The 16623-nt window shown below is 48.4% G+C and overlaps 2 protein-coding genes and 2 non-coding genes across 5 annotated transcripts in view; 3 read left to right on the top strand and 1 right to left on the bottom strand.

Annotated features, from left to right (window-relative positions):
- Positions 1-2017: 2017 nt before the first annotated feature.
- Positions 2018-9510, bottom strand: SIRT4 (sirtuin 4). Of its 2 annotated transcripts, none has more exons than XM_059485074.1 (5): positions 9478-9510; positions 6753-7249; positions 5833-6127; positions 4507-4710; positions 2018-4088 (listed from the first exon to the last, which is right to left on the bottom strand). In XM_059485074.1, the coding sequence occupies exons 2-4, from the start codon at positions 7241-7243 to the stop codon at positions 4558-4560; spliced, it is 939 nt and encodes a 312-aa protein (XP_059341057.1). In that variant the 5' UTR covers positions 7244-7249; positions 9478-9510; the 3' UTR covers positions 2018-4088; positions 4507-4557. The 2 variants fall into 2 exon arrangements, with proteins under 2 accessions (XP_059341057.1, XP_059341058.1); XM_059485075.1 differs by having other exon boundaries at positions 4507-4693.
- Positions 9511-10860: 1350 nt separating this feature from the next.
- On the top strand, positions 10861-11001 carry LOC132081664 (U4 spliceosomal RNA). The gene has a single exon (XR_009419708.1). It is a non-coding gene; the product is annotated as a U4 spliceosomal RNA (small nuclear RNA).
- Positions 11002-11654: 653 nt separating this feature from the next.
- LOC132081663 (U4 spliceosomal RNA) lies at positions 11655-11795 on the top strand. The gene has a single exon (XR_009419707.1). It is a non-coding gene; the product is annotated as a U4 spliceosomal RNA (small nuclear RNA).
- A 4216-nt stretch (positions 11796-16011) lies between these two features.
- The window catches only part of LOC132081360 (paxillin), a 44964-nt gene continuing 44352 nt past the window's right edge, over positions 16012-16623 (top strand). The window contains exon 1 of the mRNA XM_059485018.1: positions 16012-16104. Within this exon, the coding sequence (XP_059341001.1) occupies positions 16092-16104 (13 nt within the window). The 5' untranslated portion in view covers positions 16012-16091. The remainder of the gene's footprint in view (positions 16105-16623) is intronic.

Below are 16623 nucleotides of genomic sequence, written 5' to 3'. Positions count from 1 at the left end.
CCTGGATGCGATTCTATGATATAGCCAAAATGAATCATTCTTAGGGCTGGAAGAGCAAGATGAGGTCTCTTGTACTCACTCACTAGCTTATATTCTCTGAAATTATTGTTTGTAGAACAGTAAAGCTCCTAAGTAAATGTTACTAGAATCCCCTTGTGATAAACCTCATTGTAGAGAAAAAAAGTAAAATACCACTATCTGGAAAGAACACTGCACTTTTGAGCTGTAGAGAAGATTGCTGGGGTGCATTGGAAGCATTTCAGTAACTCAGTATGAATTTTGCCTGTAACAGGAACTCTAGATTTGAGGTGAGCAGTATTATCTACTCCTGGCATTGAGCATTTGGAGCATGCTAGCATTCCCTAGATAAACCCCATAGATAGATAAAGGCTCAAATTGATTCCATATCTGTCTTACTCCATACAGATTTTGTAAGCCTGCACTTCTGTTTGGTCCCTTGATCACACTTCTCATTTCCATGCCCCTTTGGTGGTGTGAAAGACCCTCCATTAAACCCAAACATTCCCCATCCATGGGGAGCCTTCCCACACAATGCAGAGTGTCAGGCCCTAATGAAGGGCACAGGTGGGGAGGCTGAAGGGGTTGTGCAGAGCTGCTCATTAGGGCTTTGAGGAACGTTGTGGGAAGAGTAAGAGCAGGGCTGGTGACTGCTTGAACTGCCAGAGTAGGGAGTACAAGGAGGGTGTGAAGATCTACCATGCTGGTCTGCACCTCTGTTCCAAAGCAAAAGGCATTGCCTGGAATGTCTGTGCTCAGCAAGGGGGAGCTCTGAGACCCTACACAGCACCACAGCTGGTGCATGGGCTGCTGGAGGGACAGCAGCTCCCTGGGCTCACTGCAGAAGTGAAGCCTCAGTCTCTTATCTTTTCTCTATTGTTGTTTTCTATGCCAAGATTTTTCACTCTCTGCAGGGAGAGCTGAATTACTCTTAACTACATGGGCATTGCACAGATGAAAGAGAGTGCTCCAGCTGAGGTGAGACATGCAGAGAGCAAACAGTTCTGCTGATGGTAATGATCCTGTGCCAGTTTCTGCTTGGGCCTGGAGACCAATTCCAGACACTCTCACTGTTGCTCGTCCTCTTCAGGCTCAGCTTCTCTTTTTCTCTGCCATTGTCTGGTTAGTGGTGCAGAAGGGAAGAAGTGCACTGGGGCACCTTCCTTGGTGGGAAGGGAGATGGCAGGGAGCTGCACACAGAATTGCAGGAACAGTCTGGAACAGTGGTTTTAAAGCCCATCTGTCTTGACTCTGCTGTTTCCCTGCCTGCTGCAAAGGCTGGGAAAGGGCGACATCCAAGGCAGTCACAGGGGAAGAAGCACACTCTAGGTGGTGGATTAGTCACCTTCACCCCACTGAACCTCCCAAGTTCTGCATGCCCAGGGTTTTGGGTCATTTTCCACACGCAGGTGTGTCAATAGGAGCAATCTGACTGTAAGATATGGGAGGCTGCACTTGCACCACGGGCACCAAACCCTCTGGGCCATCTGCATTCTGTGCTGCCCTCACTGGAGCTCAGCATGTGAAATACCTTCCTCAGACTGCTGGACTAAATTACAGATGGCTCTGAGAATTTGCCCAGAAACAAAGACAAGATTTGCCAAATAGGAAGTAACTTTTATTTGCTTTGGGTAACTCCAACCCCACTTTCAGAGGAGCAGAAGAAAAATCCATTATAAGATACTCTCAGCTCAGCTATCCAAGCTTCAGGAGGAAGCTGTAAGAAAAAGAGCAAAAGCTGTTGATTCAGCTAATTTCATGTCATGGCTTTTGGTGTAGGAATTTTAGGCTCTCTCAGGCATTTCTCATGTGAGCAAATTTAATGGTATCTTGGGGAATATGTTAAGAACTCAAGTGTTCTGATCCTGTTCTAAAAGAGGTCAATTTTAGTAGTGCTGGATCAACTTAGCAGAAAAAAGAATGAACTTCTTCATCTCAGCCTCATACAGTTGTTGTAGATATGCTCATTATCATATAGCAATAAACCATGCACAGGAAATTTACTGTTATTTTCATTTATTTTGAGTCATTGTCCTGGTGGCTTAAAAGTACATGTCAGTGGAGAGTTTGGGTAATGATTCATCTGAGAGTGATGCTGAAGGGACACCCTGACTCTTCTCCCAAGGAGGGCAGGCAGGGGTAGATGTGGGAGCTTTAGTTACCTGTCACAGAACTCATCCCAAGACTTATTTTAGACTGCTTGGCAATGCTCCCACACCTTCTCAAAATGTTGGCTCTGCTGGCACTGAACCTGCAGCCTCTGGTTTTGACACAGCAACGTTGTGTAAGGTTCAAGGAGGGGGAGATGATGTGGATAGTGAGAAACTCAGCCCCAGCTCCTCTGCTAAGGAGGCATCAGCATCCCTTCTTACAGGGAAAGCCCTACAGGAAACCATGGTCTATGTGGAGACTCTGCTGTGCTTTAGGCATGATTTCTGCAACAGCTGTACTGTGACAGGACTGCTAAAGATGGAGAGAGATCTGTGAGCTTTGCTCACTGCCAAGCAGCAGAAACCTGAGTCACTGGAAAGTGGAGTCACCATTCAACGTGAGCAGAATGCAGGTGGGAGTCCTGAACTGTTCCTGCTTGGCTTCAAACTGAACCTGTCTCTCCTCTAACCCAATACAGCCAAATCCTGAAATGTGTCAGGCATCTTAATGCTCTCTGCCTTCTGCAGAAATTGGATGCCTGACATATCCCTTAGATTCTCTGCTTTATTTGCTCTCTCCTGGCATGGATTTGAATCAACAACAAAGCAAAAATGAACTTTGCATCCCGTGGTCAGTTGTCCTTGCTTTGCTACTTGACCTTTTAGCAGATGACTCTGGCATCCTTGTTTCCAACTGCTTGTTTCAGTTCTTGTCAAAATATTAGTCCAGGATGTGTTACTTGGAGTAGGAGGGGGCACTTGGAAAACCCCAACAATTCAATCCCTCAGAGCTAGAAGGAGAGTGGTGGTTTCTTGAAGAAGGTCAGGTCAAAAAGTTATAATTCTAGTTTGTGCCAGACTGTATTTTACTCTGTGGACAGTTTGATAGAGCTTGCAATATCATCCTGAGGATCAACAAAAAAATCACTACCCAGTAGTGATGGATCTCCTGTTAGGAGTGTGGAAATTGCACCTTTCAACAGAGATTGCCTCCTGAGAGAGACCTATTGTACAGATTTAATTGTATTTCTCTCTTAATTCATCATCTGCAAGTAATTACAACCTGCATTTCTGCAGTGGAAAAAAAAATAATCTAAACTGGCTATTGAGAATGTACTTAAATAAATAATGGGAGGGAGAGAAAATTACAATGCAAATAGTCTTAATCTTCTAAACAAATTTAATTGATTCCTTAGCTATTTATTATTTAATAGCATCTTCAAAAACGCATTCTGGAAAATGTAGTGGCCTCACTCAAAGTAGTGCTGGTCAGATTAGTTTTAAGTAACTCCTCTGGCTTCTCAACAATGTTTAATTTTTAAAGGACTCAGATAGGAAGCAGTTTAATTTGTCAACCAACAGTTGAGAGAAATGCTGACTTCCCCTCTTTGCTGGAAGACATCAGCCTTAAAGCCTGTGCTTCCAAATAATCTGTTACAGGAGCAGTGTTCTTGTTCAGCTTCTCCTTTGAACCTTTTTTTCTTTAAAGTGACCATTGCAGTTCCTCTTGCCTCCTTTTCCTCCTTGCACACTCTACAATATCCCACCAGTGGCACCGGATTCCCCAGCAGTGTCCCACATCGCCCTCCTGTGCTACAGCCTCAAATTACCTGGTCAAAATCCCTGTCCCACCCTTCTCCTCTGGGGACAATTATAAAAAAGGTATTTTGTCCTCAGACATGGTAGTCAATTATCTGTCCCAGTGAATGAAAAGGCACTGTTTAACGGCAAGGTAAGGCAGAAATGTACTTTTTTTTCCATCCTCATTCTGTTTCCTGATACGTGGAGATGGTTTCAATGGAGCACTGGTGAGGCTGACACGTGTGAGGCTTGCTGCCCTCTCCTGGTGCCCTCAGCGGCTGTGCACTGCATCCCACAGCTGCCTCTTGCATTGGAGTTTTCCCTTTTCTGAGGTGAGTCCTACAGGAAAGGAAGAAAGAAGCTGCTTTATCGACTGAATTGATTATTTTAAACAGCAGTGTTTGATTAGGATTAGCTTGACCAGTTCAATCAGGAACAGATTTTGAATTGTCAGTTGCAAAGGGAACAGTTGTGATCAAGTGATCCCCTGTAGTTTCCTGATAGTAAAAAATTGATTGGAATTCTACACTGCTGAGTCTTCTGGATATTCCTAAGCAATTCTCTGGGAGTGCTAGCACTTAGTATGTTTTTTGTTTATGATCATGGGAAACAGTATCATGGCCCATCAGAGCAGACCAATGACAGATTAAAATTTACAGCCACCTCTTGTTGTAGTGAGGGAACATTTTGTCAGTCAGCATTTGCCAGGAATCCATATTCTTACCCTGAAAGGTGACTGAGCAGGGAAGGTACTCACCTTGTAAGAATAACTTTAATCCTGCTGGCTACTGAAGCTCAGCTGGTGGGGTCATGTGCAGACAATCAAAGGCAGCAGCTCTCCACAGCGGAAATTCAGCTTCAAGGATGCAAAGTGATCCAGCCTGGTGGGCCCAATGTTAAGGACTGCAATTGGCAGCTTCTTCTCCCGGGCAGCAAGAGCAAACCTGTAACCAGAGTATACCTGCAGGAGTAGCAGAAAACAAAATTACAGGCAGCTTAGGCAAAAGAAGAGTTAATAAATAATAAAATAAAATAGCAGAATAAAATAGCTGCCATTGGCAATGGGAAAAGGGCTGTACATACATGCTGTGTTAGGCTGCTGCACTGAGCTCAGGTAGGAAATGTCTTCATTCAGGAGTGCACAGAACAGTTTTTAACCTCTGTCAGTGAAGGATTTGCAGTTTCATAGAAACTGAAACTTCAGAGCAGATTGAAGGGAAATATCCTTGTCTTTTAGTAAATCTCTGCAGCAGTTTTTATTAGTTATCACAGGTACTTAAATGCTGCACTTTGATGGTTCCTGCATAGCCCAGCTAAGGTAGTACAAGAACAAACCTAAGGCATTTCAATCATTCCTGTACAGAGGATTATAAGCTTAAGAAGTGCAAGCTTAAGGAATTTGTATCCAGTATCCTGAAGCCAAGAGAATCACAATCAGGCAGCCTTGGTTTTATCTCCTTCTGGGAGGTGTTAAGAGTAAGGTTTTTTATGTAATAGAACTTGTTCCTGGAAAAAATTATCTTACATAAACACCATTACAAAAGCTTCTATGGGTTTAGAAACCCCTGTTGTTTAGCTACCTTGCCTTATAGATAAGAGGCTAGTGGAGAAAACATATTGTGATACAAAGCACAATCTCAAGCAGCAGAGATATTTCAGCTCTCTTATTGAGAATTTAATAAAGAATGAGAGGTCCTAAACCTTGGTATTTTACACAGTGTGCCATGAGGCCTAAAAAGCTATCAAAGGCTAAAAATTTCAGGTAAAAAAGTGTGAGGAATGAATTGTATCAAGTATCTTGCCTTTATGGACAATTGTGACCTGATGGAGGAGGCAGCAGAGAGAGGTCTCAATGGAGGTATTTACAGCAGCATGAAGTAGACTGGCAAAGAGTGACAGGGAAGCCCAAACAGGTCATCCATAAAGCCAGATTCCAACCACAGTAAAAATAAAATACAAAGAAGCTCTGCAAGTGCTGGTCTGACCCACAAGCCATTTGTAGTCCTAAGCTGTGGGACCGAGGATCATTGCAGGCAGGGTAGCAGAGAAGCAGGGATGCAGTTTGGGAGGCAGAGCTACTTACCTGCATAGAGGATCCTGCTATCAGCATGGAGTCTGACTCTGCCAGGCGCTGGTGTACAAAACTGACTTTTTCCTGGCTCACTGTGTCTCCAAAGAAGGTCACATCAGGCTTCAGGATCCCACCACACTTACGGCAGGCCGGGACTCGGAAATTGCGCACCTGCTCGTCTGTCAGGAACACATCCCCATCCGGAGCCACCCCAAAGGCTTCAGCTTTCCAAGTGGGATTCAGAGCTTCAAAGTGCTCCTGGAGCTCAGCACGCAAGATTCGGTCTCCACAGGCCAAGCAGAAAACCCTGAAATCCAGAGCAAAGTCTTAATGGAGAGTTTCACATCAGCTGAAGATCTGGAGACTCTAACTTGTTCCTTAGGAGGCCTGTCATGATTTTCCACATTTATTTACCAAATAGGACAGGTCAAGGAGATGTCTTTCTACTCTGTTGCTTTGTAGGAATGCTCTAGAGGAAGTAGTGAAGGAATTCTTTTAATCCTGTCATGCATCCTCTCAGTTCATGCTGTGCTTTTTCATCTAGAAATTTTGGGTGATCCCAGCCAGACTGTGATGGCCCTTCTCCAGTACATATATCCCATGCAATTGTTGCCCTATCCACTCTGCTTAAGGTGGATAATCCTTGTATCCTCATGATCCCCTTGTTCTCTTTAGTAAAGAGGACATTTGCTGTACCAAGGAAAGGGGAAATGGATCCAAATAATGCTCCAAAAAAGGAGTGGTGGTCATGTTTCTTAAATACCATGCTGTGGACAGCACTGGGTTGTGATCTTTTTCTCCACCCCAGCCCAATACCACCTTTGTGCCTGTCATCTCCAGGATTTCAGCATGGATATTTTGCCTCCTTTCTCAGCACTGACAGTGCAGCTGTGCCAGTGAGCACTGACAGCCCCCAGTGCCAGCAGCTGTACCTGTGGGTGCAGCCGTGCAGCTCCGTCATGCGCTGGCTCCCGGCCTTGGTGTGAAGGGCGTCCACGTTCTGGGTCACCAGCCAGTGCAGCTTGCCCAGCTTCTCCCAGTCCCTCAGCACCAGGTGTGCCTTGTTTGGCTGGTGGGAGGAGAACTGGGGCCAGCCCACGAAGTTCCTTGCCCAGTAGCGCTGCCGGGCGCTGGCGCTGCGGACGAACTCGGCGTGCTGGACGGGCCGTCTGTCTGTCCTGGCGTAGAGCCCCACGCCCTCAGAGCGGTAATCGGGGATCCCTGACTCGGTGGAGATTCCAGCTCCAGTCATTACAAACAGCCTCTTGGAGTTAGAAACAAAGCGCTGCAGCTCCTCCACTTCTGCAGGATCTGGGGGAAGACAGGCTGGCACGAAAGTCAGGTTTGGAGAGGCTCTGGATACAGAACGGGATCTGCAGTGATGCAGTCTGAAAATGCTGCACCACTTCCTGGCAGAGAACATGTTCAGCTAAAAGGCAAGAACAGAACACATGGCAGGTAACAGAAAGTAAAAAGCATGTCCTTAATGCCATTTGGTTGTGATTCTCTGGGAAATTATGCCGCTAAGTATTCTTTGCTCTCTTTTTAGTAAAGAAACAAATTATTTTGGAAACATGAACTAAAGCCCACCATCCAAGTATGTTCTTTTGGAAGAGGGGAACACTGAACACAAAGGTAACAACTCTGACTTGCAGGTTCCTGCTGTTCTACCCTGGTGTGAAGAATGGCTGCCTAAGAGGGCTTGTAAAGAGCCCATGTGAGGCCTTTCCCAGGTATGTGCAGCAGGCCAGAGGAAATGGCAGGAAGGCCAAGCACCTCACCCCAGAGGCACTGCCCCGAAGAGACTTTTGTTCTGCACTTGTAACATTCTGCCTGCTCCAAATCAGTCTTTTATATTTACCCCATCCTTAACACATGTTGTAGGAAGGGAGAGAAAAACAACCTCAAAATGGCTTTTTTCCCCCAACAAAGGCCTTGACTGGAGTTACTCCTGTGTGGTGTGTTTTGGTTGGGTTTTTTTGTTTTTGTTTTTTTACAAAGGCCTGGTGCAGAATAGGCCTTGAAATGGCACTGAAGATGATTAGGGCACTGGGTAAATGCCTCTGGCACCTCCTCTTCTGTGGGTGCCACCTCCCAGAGTCAGTGGGGAGCAGGATGGGCACTGCTTTGCTTCTCCAGCAGACACAGGGGCTTTCTGAGTGAGAAGGGATCATCCAGTGCTTGGGGGAGAAGGAGCTGCCTGGCAGGTAGGAATGGGAGGAACACCCTGCTTTAAGGGAGGAATGCCATGCCCTGCTGGGGAAGGCAGGGTGGATGGCTTTGCTGACTAAGTAGCCTGGAATTGTGTGCAGGACCTGTTGAGACACGAGTGCATGGGTTTGGACTTTGATTTTGTTTGTGCTTTTGAGCAGTCTGCAGTTCTGTCTCCATTTCACTGTTTTAAAACTACTCTTTCTGGGCCTTACTATGGTTTTGCAAACAATGTACAAAAAGCTTTGAGAGCAACACTCCTGAGAATTGACTGTCTGATATTTCTACCTCCTTGAATCTCCCTAAGCAGGGGGGCTTGTACAAGATGTGGAGGACAGAGGAAGAACTTCATTTACTGATAAAAGGGGAAGATCTCCTGAACACCTAAACTTCAGATGTATTTAAATATTGCTCTCTTCACTGTAAGACCTACTGCTGGTAGGTAACTGAGGGCTTAGATACAGCTGAAGTTGAGGTGTTCAGCTCCAAACACTGTGATGCTAAACTGTTGCTAGTGGCAAAAGGTAGATTTGGCTCAGATAGTTTTCAGTTCTCAAGGCTTTTTGTAATCATCAGTTGAAATGAAGGGAAGATTGGACAGACTCCATAATCTGAATTGCTTTTTGTATGTAAGCAGTGATTCTGTTTGCAATGATTTTTGCTTTGTTTTGCTGTTTAGCAGGAGCTGTGTTGGGCATTCCCTCTAAAGAGGTTTAATTTCCCATATGAATTCATTAGAAGGGACAAAGGCTCCCAATAAACTAATTTGCTTTGAGAGTAACTTGTGTCATGATACTCCCCAAAGGCTGTTAAGCCAGCTTGATGGTAATTAAATTGCTTTAACTGATGAAAACTCTCCATTCCTGCCCCTTATCATCAAAAGATCTCTCAGAAGGAAATGTTCAGACGCAGAATGAAATAGAAATGTAATAGGGGTTGGCCCACACGAGAGAGAAAGCAAAAATTACAGATACATTTGAAAGCTGCTGTGAACCAGGTAAAGATTATGGAAGAGAAAATGTTAAAGGACGGAATATTTCTTGTCAAATACAAAGCTGCTTTTAAAATGAAAGTGCCGAGATTAAAAAAAAAAAAAAAAAAAAAGAAAGAAAAGAAAAAAACCCACAAAAAACAAAACCACAAAACTACTTTATATAACAAGTGAAACTCTTTAAACGTACCTAATGAGATCTGAGGCTAGACTGAGGCTAGAGTTTGTTTTTAGCACACACCCAAGATGCTCCACAGGAAAAGATCACGCAAGGTTAAGGTAGAAGAGAAACAGGATCCCACAAACGGCTAAAGGCCAGAAACCCAAAGGGACCCCGCGCCATAGGGACCCCCACGTGTCCCTCGTGCTGTGACAGCGGCGGGGATGCGGTGACAGCCGAACCGAACCGGGCTGGTGAGAGAGGAGCGGGGCGGTGAATAACGCTGAGAACTCACCTGTCATGGTGCTGCCGGCCGCGGAAGGACGGGGCGGGCCTGCCGGAAGGGAGGAACAGGAGCCCTCTGGGAAATGTAGTTCATGGGGAGCAATAAACCCCCGAGCGCAGAGACTACAACTCCCATGAGCCAGAGGGGGAGCGAAAGGTGTTCCCAACATCCGAACACCTGAGACAGGTTGAGAATGCTGAGAGCTTCATAGCAGTCCTCAGATAAAAGTGTGAGGTTAAAATCTGAATTAATTTGATTTGATTCATTTGATACAAATGCATGCGATAGCTTTGATAAAGTGCATTGTAGATGCTTGTCATTATAAACATGTTTTAGACTTAAAATGTGACTAAATAAATTACTGAAGAAAAATCCACTGAGGGCTGTTAAAGACACCTCTAGCTTGGGAATTAGGCAGTGCCAACCTGTCTGCTGCTGACTCTGTGCACCCTGGCAGGAACCCATCTTTTTGCCTCCCTGCTTGATGCGAGTTTCAGTCTCAATAATCATCTGATAATTTGTTTAGTTTTCCTGGCAATAAGGAGTTTGCGTTCGGTTTTTTTCTTCTTCTTTTTTGTTTTGTTTTGGTTTTGTGTTTTGCTTTGTTTTTCTTCAAATGAGGCTTATTTTTCTGAGGGACAAATAATATGAGGAAGGCCAGATTGCTGTTTGGTAGCAGCCTGGTGCACTGGGTGCCCAGCAGTCTTACAGACAATGGGCTCTTTCTAAAGATTTGGACTGCTTTTCAAATGCATTCACCAAAGAGCTCTTGCTAAACAGGTCAAAACATTGCAGAAAGTTTTAATCCTTTTTTTTTTTTTTTTCCGGTCTTTTACAGTTATTTCAAAAACCAGGTGAGCCTGAGCGTCTGTGTAGCAGTGTGTAATTCTGTGATCACCAGGAAGAAGAGCATCCTGCGGTGCCACCCTGCCTGTCCCTCGGCCCTTGGGTTTAGCTGTGGAGTGCAGCCTTCTTTTTGGCAGCGTCGTGAGTCTAAACGTCTTTCAGTGATTTATACTTTAAGAGTTTAAAGGTGTTTTAAACCGTTGGGCGATGACTTTGCTTTGGTGGCACCCGGCAGACGCTCCTCGAGAGCGCCCCCGGCCCTCCCAGGATGGAAACGGCGGTTTTTGGGCAATGCCCCCGGCCCCAGCAGCGCCTTCCCGGCCGCTCATTACCATACTGCCCTCCCGGCAACCTCCGCGGGTCCCGGCGGTGCCACCGGCCCCCGGTGCATCCCGCCGTGGCCCCCCGGTGCACCCCCGGGTGCCGCAGCGCTGTGCGGGCTGCGGGCGGGGAGCGGCGGGCGGGGGGCACCGGGACCCTCCGTACCCGCTCTGAGCGCGGCGGGGGCGCGGCGGCCCCGGGCCCCGGAGGGAGCGGCGCAACGGCAGCCTTGCGCAGTGGCAGTATCGTAGCCGATGAGGGTATTCCGAGGCGCGATTATTGCTAATTGAAAACTTTTCCCAATACCCCGCCATGACGACTTGAAATATAGTCGGCATTGGCAATTTTTGAGAGCCTCTTCGGAGGCGGACTTTGTGTGGTTTAAAGATAGATGTACAGAAACAGAAAAGGACATGGATCTAAGAGTATTATTCTCAAGTGGGGACAACTCGGCGTAGTTAAGATTCTTGTTCTTAGAAGTGGGGATAATTCAGCAAATGGGTCACTCCACGTCTAGTTTCATTGATCATGCCTAGTTTCATTGATAATTTCTCATTCAGCACGTTTAAAAAAAAAAAACAAGACACCGAACTCTTTATGAAAAGCGCGCTCAGTTTATTACACGCTGTCTCTTGCTGCAGCAGGCGGGGATGCTGGGCAGGGACTCGTGCTGGGATGGGCTCCCCGGCGCTGTGGCCGCTCGGGGCGGGCCGGGGCTCGGTGCCCGGGCTCGGTGCACCGGGGATGCGCAGAGGGCTCCCCTGGTTCCGCGCCGGCTGCCCGCCGTGACGTCACGCGTACTTTGCATATCCCTTCCCAGCAGCCCTCGCGGCTGTACCGGGGGCCCAGAACGGAGCGCAGAACGGAACCGCCCCCGGTTCCGGCGGGGCGCGAGGGGCTCGGGGCGGGCGGGGGGCACGGCCGGGAGGGTGCAGGCAGGAACGGGCGGGCGGCGAGACTCGCCGCAACCGCGGCGGCAGCCCCGGGGCGAGTGGCGGCAGCGGCGGGGAAGCCCAGTCAGCTTTGCGCAGTGGCAGTATCGTAGCCAATGAGGTTAATCCGAGGCGCGATTATTGCTAATTGAAAACTTTTCCCAATACCCCGCCATGACGACTTGAAATATAGTCGGCATTGGCAATTTTTGACAGTCTCTACGGAGACTGAATTTCCTGGTGAAAAACAGACCAATCTCACCGCAGACAGTCAACTCCTCGCGGTCGCGTTCGCTGACCTGCTCCCTTCTCCTACCTCACCGCTGGAGAGGTCGATTACAGCAGATAATGAGGTTGTTGTTCTTACAAAGCTGCCTGCGTTTGCTGCCGCCAAAGCCGCGGTTTAATAAAATGAGGGCGCTGTTACATGGAAAGCTCGTTTCTTTTTCTCTCAAAATTACTGAGAAATGAAGCGGTCAGCGAAAACGGAAGTGGAGGGGCTTAGGAGCTGGAGGAAGGTTTCTGGAATAGCTCTTGTTGAGCAGGATCCTTGGGAGAGGTCAGCCTCTCAAGAGGCAGGGAGGAATCTAGGGGGAGTGAAAGTCTGAATCGTGCTTCCCCGGCTGCAGAAGTCCTCTAAAACCCATTAGGGAACACTTAGTGTAAAGTACTGTAAACTCCATTTTGTGTGCGGTTCTTTATTGACATCACTTGCTTTAAGAAAAAAAAAAAAAATAGAAAAATTATCTTTATTGTCAAAGAAATCACAACCCTTTACTCTGGAAAAAGCAGCTCCTGGTGCCAACTCCTATTATATAAGTAAACCCCCTCCTTTCCTAATTTGCAGCAATTGAGTAGGTAGGCAGGCCCTGCACAGGGAGAGTAGTGACCACTGCACACCAGCTCTGCTTCAGCTGGGAGCAGCTGCCCTCTGTCACCCTGTGTGAATGAGATGAACCCTCTGCTGCTGACAGCCTGCCTCTGACATGCTCTGGATGGGCGGAGAATCAGATCCACGTGTGCCATCGGGATGCTCCTGCCCTGCCCTTAGACCCTGAGCTGGGCAGCTACTTGAAACTTTGGTAGAGTAGAAAACTTAAAAGTGAACATCAGTGTTTCCTCGTAATAATTATTTTTTTAAATAGCATTCAGTCATGCTGGGGTATCATACACAACAGTGACCAAGAGTGACAGTGAAACCTCACAGATTGCCTTTGTCCCCCAATTTGTTCCTATTGCCAGCAGTATCAATTGAAATCAGACCCTGAAGCATAGGGATGCCGTTGCCCTTTGCAGAATAAGCCACACTGGTAAATAGCAAAGGCATGTGTAGTTTGCAGTGAGTCATACACTTCAGGTAATTTCTTTATTCTTATAAACTGTGTTGATAAGTATTGGATTTATCACTTGATTGTTTCTCATCTTTGTTGCCAGAATTGTCTGTGATAATGCCTTGGAGTGGTGCTTTCAATCTGCATTGCAATGTCCTACATCCAGAAACCAAGTTTGTTAATTTTGCTGTAATAGATCTTTTCAACAAGTGTGAAGTTGGACCCCGAATGTGGGAGTTGCATGTTGTGATTTACTGCTATTGCCTGAAGCCTAAAGCTCTGATTGAAATTTTTCCCTTGCATTCACCTGAAGAAAGAGCAAAATGCCCTTGGCTGATGTTCATGTGGCACAGAGGGCACACACTGCAATGAAGGTGCTGTCGTTGCTCTGCAGTTTCAAGTCAGTCTGGAAAGTGCACAGGTAAGTTCTAAACATGCCTCAGAGGCCAGTGTAGCTTCATTTCTCTTCTCTGACACTGATTGAAAATAACCATGCTTTTCTTTGGTGGTGTTATGAAATGAGCTTGGATCACTCCTCTGTTTGGCAGCCAGTCTGAAATGACAGGGCACAGGTAGATTTTAGTCCATCACCTCTGAGGGTCTTGTGTGTGGCCAGTGGGTTAAGCTGCCTTTGAGGGACTTGGTCTGTAACTGGTAAATAAATGACTCTTGGACAAGAGGGAAAGATGCCTTGAGCAAGTACTCTGGCCACAGATGGTATGGAGTCAGGAATACTCTGAACATGGATTGTGTGGAGACAGGAAGCCCTAAAGTTCAACATTTTGTTGATGTTGACTCACTGTCTAACTTAATTTCGAGTTCCCAGCCCCAGTTTCCCATCTGCAAATGGGGGTGGTAACTTCTTGTTCCACCTTCTGTGAAAGACAAGGGTAAATCAAAATGTCTCAGCACAGGGCACAGCATAAGAGGAAGGCTGTGTATTTCTAGCAGCAAGCAGGTGTTTGTGAGTCAGGGAGAGTCTGAGGCAAGGAGCAGGTAGATGGTGAGGGAACAGGAGTTCAGGGCATTGGGAAGGACAGGGCTTGAGCCCACACCTCTGAGGAGCTGCTTTGGCAGCTGGGGTTTTAACCTGCCCCTACTCCTTCAGCTCTCATGGGAGGGTTAGGGACTGGCAATTTTAAGTAAGAAATGCCAATGTGTGAAGAATTCAGTTATGAGCAGCACCTGGCTGTGAGCAGGTTGGTTTAAAAGCAGTGTGCCTAGAGGATAGTGTCACTCATGGGACAGCCCTGCCTCCCAGCCCACCTTTCAATGCAGTGCACAAGCCATAGGCAAAACTTTAGAAACAATTACTTTATTTTTTTGTTTTTAACACTGAGCATCTTGGACACAACCCATTTCTTGTGGGTACAATCCTAACTGGTTCTATGACAGCTTAATTTCAGCCCTGAGACACAATAGAAACTGCTCTCTTGATTTACATTCACTTCCAGACTCCCAAAGGACACCATAGGAAGCTGAAAATAAAAACTGCATACCAGGCTACAATATGAGCAGAGCACAGTAGGCACTTTATTTATGCAGAGGTAAAAATACAACCCAAGCTGAGGCACATGCTTGTCACATGTTGGTGGAGGAAACAGAGACCCCAGGAAAGGACGTGTTTCTAATGACTTTAGGTCTGCTCTGTGACCAGTCAGTGATAGTGGTTTATGCTGCTCCACCTGGGACACACATCCTGAAGTTGTCATTGTACACCCAGGGATGGATTTTGAGAAAATTTAACAGTCCCTCCAAATAATGTTTTACATTTTGCTGAGGAAGACCAGCAAGGGGGATGTCAGGTGAGATCTTTGGCATGGATGGTGAAGCATGCAGTGAAAGTCTTTACTTACATTTGTGTTGTACTTAGATCTCAGTAAGGATATTATTTTCTGACAACTCCTGTATTTGGAGTGAAAGCTGGAATGAATTTCTTGGAGATTTTTGACTATTCGTAAGCATTGGCTGGGATGAGGGAGGAGATATTTCCCTGCCCCCCTAGCGATAATTCCCATTAAAGCATGACTTAACACAGGAAATAATGATGTCTGACTTGTGCTAGCAGGGGAAACTGGGCATGTTTGTGCCTAGAGAGTGAAAAATACAGCACTGGAGATTGCTCACAGCTGACCTCACGGTCTCTGTTTAATGGAAATACAATTCCGTAATCTCAGCTCAACAACAGGACATGTGCTGTTCAGTTCTGGGAACATTCCCTGACTTGGTAGTCATTTTGTAAGGAAAAGAGCTACAAGAGTCATGTTTCCTGGATCCTCGGCAGTTCCCACACTGATAGTTTTTGGTGTCTCTCTCATCAGATTAAGAAGTGAACATTTAGGCTGAGCAACTGCCTTTACTGCCATGTCAGTTTGGCTGGAGCACAGTGGGAAACAGTAGCTCTGGTGAGGGTTGAGCTGTGCTGTGGCTCAGACAAAGTGAGGACTTTGCTGCCTTGGAGTGTTGTTTTAGAGAGGTTTGAAAGGAAAAGCATGTGGGAAATGACGGTTCCAGATCATCACATGAGAAATCCGGGTGGGCTGTTACAGTCTTTGAACACAGCAAAAGAGAAGTAGGTGATGACTTTCCTTTATGGTGGCCACAGCTTATGGAAAATTGTTCAGGAAAGGTTTCTGCTGCCCAGCTTCCCTGGGATGGGGTAAATCAGCTGAGGCTCTGAAATGTTTGTTTGAAGGTTTTGGGGCACAGCCCTACCGCAGCACGCAATAAGCCCGGTGCGGCTGCATCAGTGCCCCGGGAGGACAATTCCTGTGGGAAAGGCTCCTGTTCCTGCAGGGCACAGTGCGGAGCTCGTGTCGCGTTCCCGCTCAGTCCCAGACGCGCGTGGGGCCGCAGGAGCGGGACGGCTCCGGTGCGGCGGGACAGGCTTGGCCCGGGCACAGCGCCCCGCGGCTGCCGGCTCGGGGCGCTGCGGGCTCGGGGCGCTGCGGCCTCTCCCGGCAGTCCCGGGGCCGTTTCCCAGCCCGGGCCCGACCCCGCGGTCCTGCCCGGGCCGGGCTGGCGGTTCCCGCGGCGGCCGCCAGGGGGCGGCGCGGGTCGCCCGGCGGGGGCGCGCGGGCGGGCGGGCGCGCGCGGGGGCGGGCCGGGAAAGTTGCGGGCGCTGAGGCGGCGGCACCGGCGGGGCGGCAGCGGCTCCGGGCGCGGCGGCACCGGCAGCGGGCACGGCGGCACCATGGACGACTTGGGTGAGTTCCGAGCTGCGCGGGCTCCCCGCGGCGGGGGCCGCCTCCCCGCCGCGCCCCGGGCGGCGGCGGCCGCGGCCCGCCCGGCCACGCTGCGCCCCTCGGGCCGCGGGTTCGGGCCGCGCCTGTCGCTCCGGGGACGTGTCGCTCCCCGCGCACCGAGCCCGCCGGCCCGGCTCCGCGCCCGGGCCCCGCGGCTGGGCTGTCCCGGGGCCGCCCGCCCGCAGCCAGGCAGGCGGTGGCTGTCCCGACCGGGAAGGGCGCCCGGCGCTCCTGTGCCCGCAGCAGCGCGGAGCGTACTCGGGTTTCAGCACACATCGCCTCCCCTGCCCCGCCGCAGCCTCTCCAGCCCGCTCTTGGGCGAGATCTGAACTTTGTGCGGGTATGGAGTGGGGAGCCCTGGGGGGATAAGCGGAGCCCAGCCGGGCTCGGAGCTCATCCTTGTCCTCCCTGTGCTTCTCCCAGGTGTGCTGCATTATTCGGTTTCCCGAAACCGTGTAATGGAGAAATGTCAGGCAACTG

This window comes from Ammospiza nelsoni, chromosome 18 (genome assembly GCF_027579445.1).
Source record: "Ammospiza nelsoni isolate bAmmNel1 chromosome 18, bAmmNel1.pri, whole genome shotgun sequence".
NCBI lineage: Eukaryota > Metazoa > Chordata > Aves > Passeriformes > Passerellidae > Ammospiza > Ammospiza nelsoni.
This window is presented reverse-complemented; position numbering and strand designations above follow the sequence as displayed.

Coding starts and splice junctions, on each gene's coding strand:
- SIRT4 (XM_059485074.1), bottom strand. CDS start 7,243: ATGTTCTCTGCCAGGAAGTGGTGCAGCATTTTCAGACTGCATCACTGC. Junction 6,128..6,752: donor CTGCACGGCTGCACCCACAG/GTACAGCTGCTG, acceptor TCTGGATTTCAG/GGTTTTCTGCTTGGCCTGTG. Junction 4,711..5,832: donor TAGCAGGATCCTCTATGCAG/GTAAGTAGCTCT, acceptor CTACTCCTGCAG/GTATACTCTGGTTACAGGTT.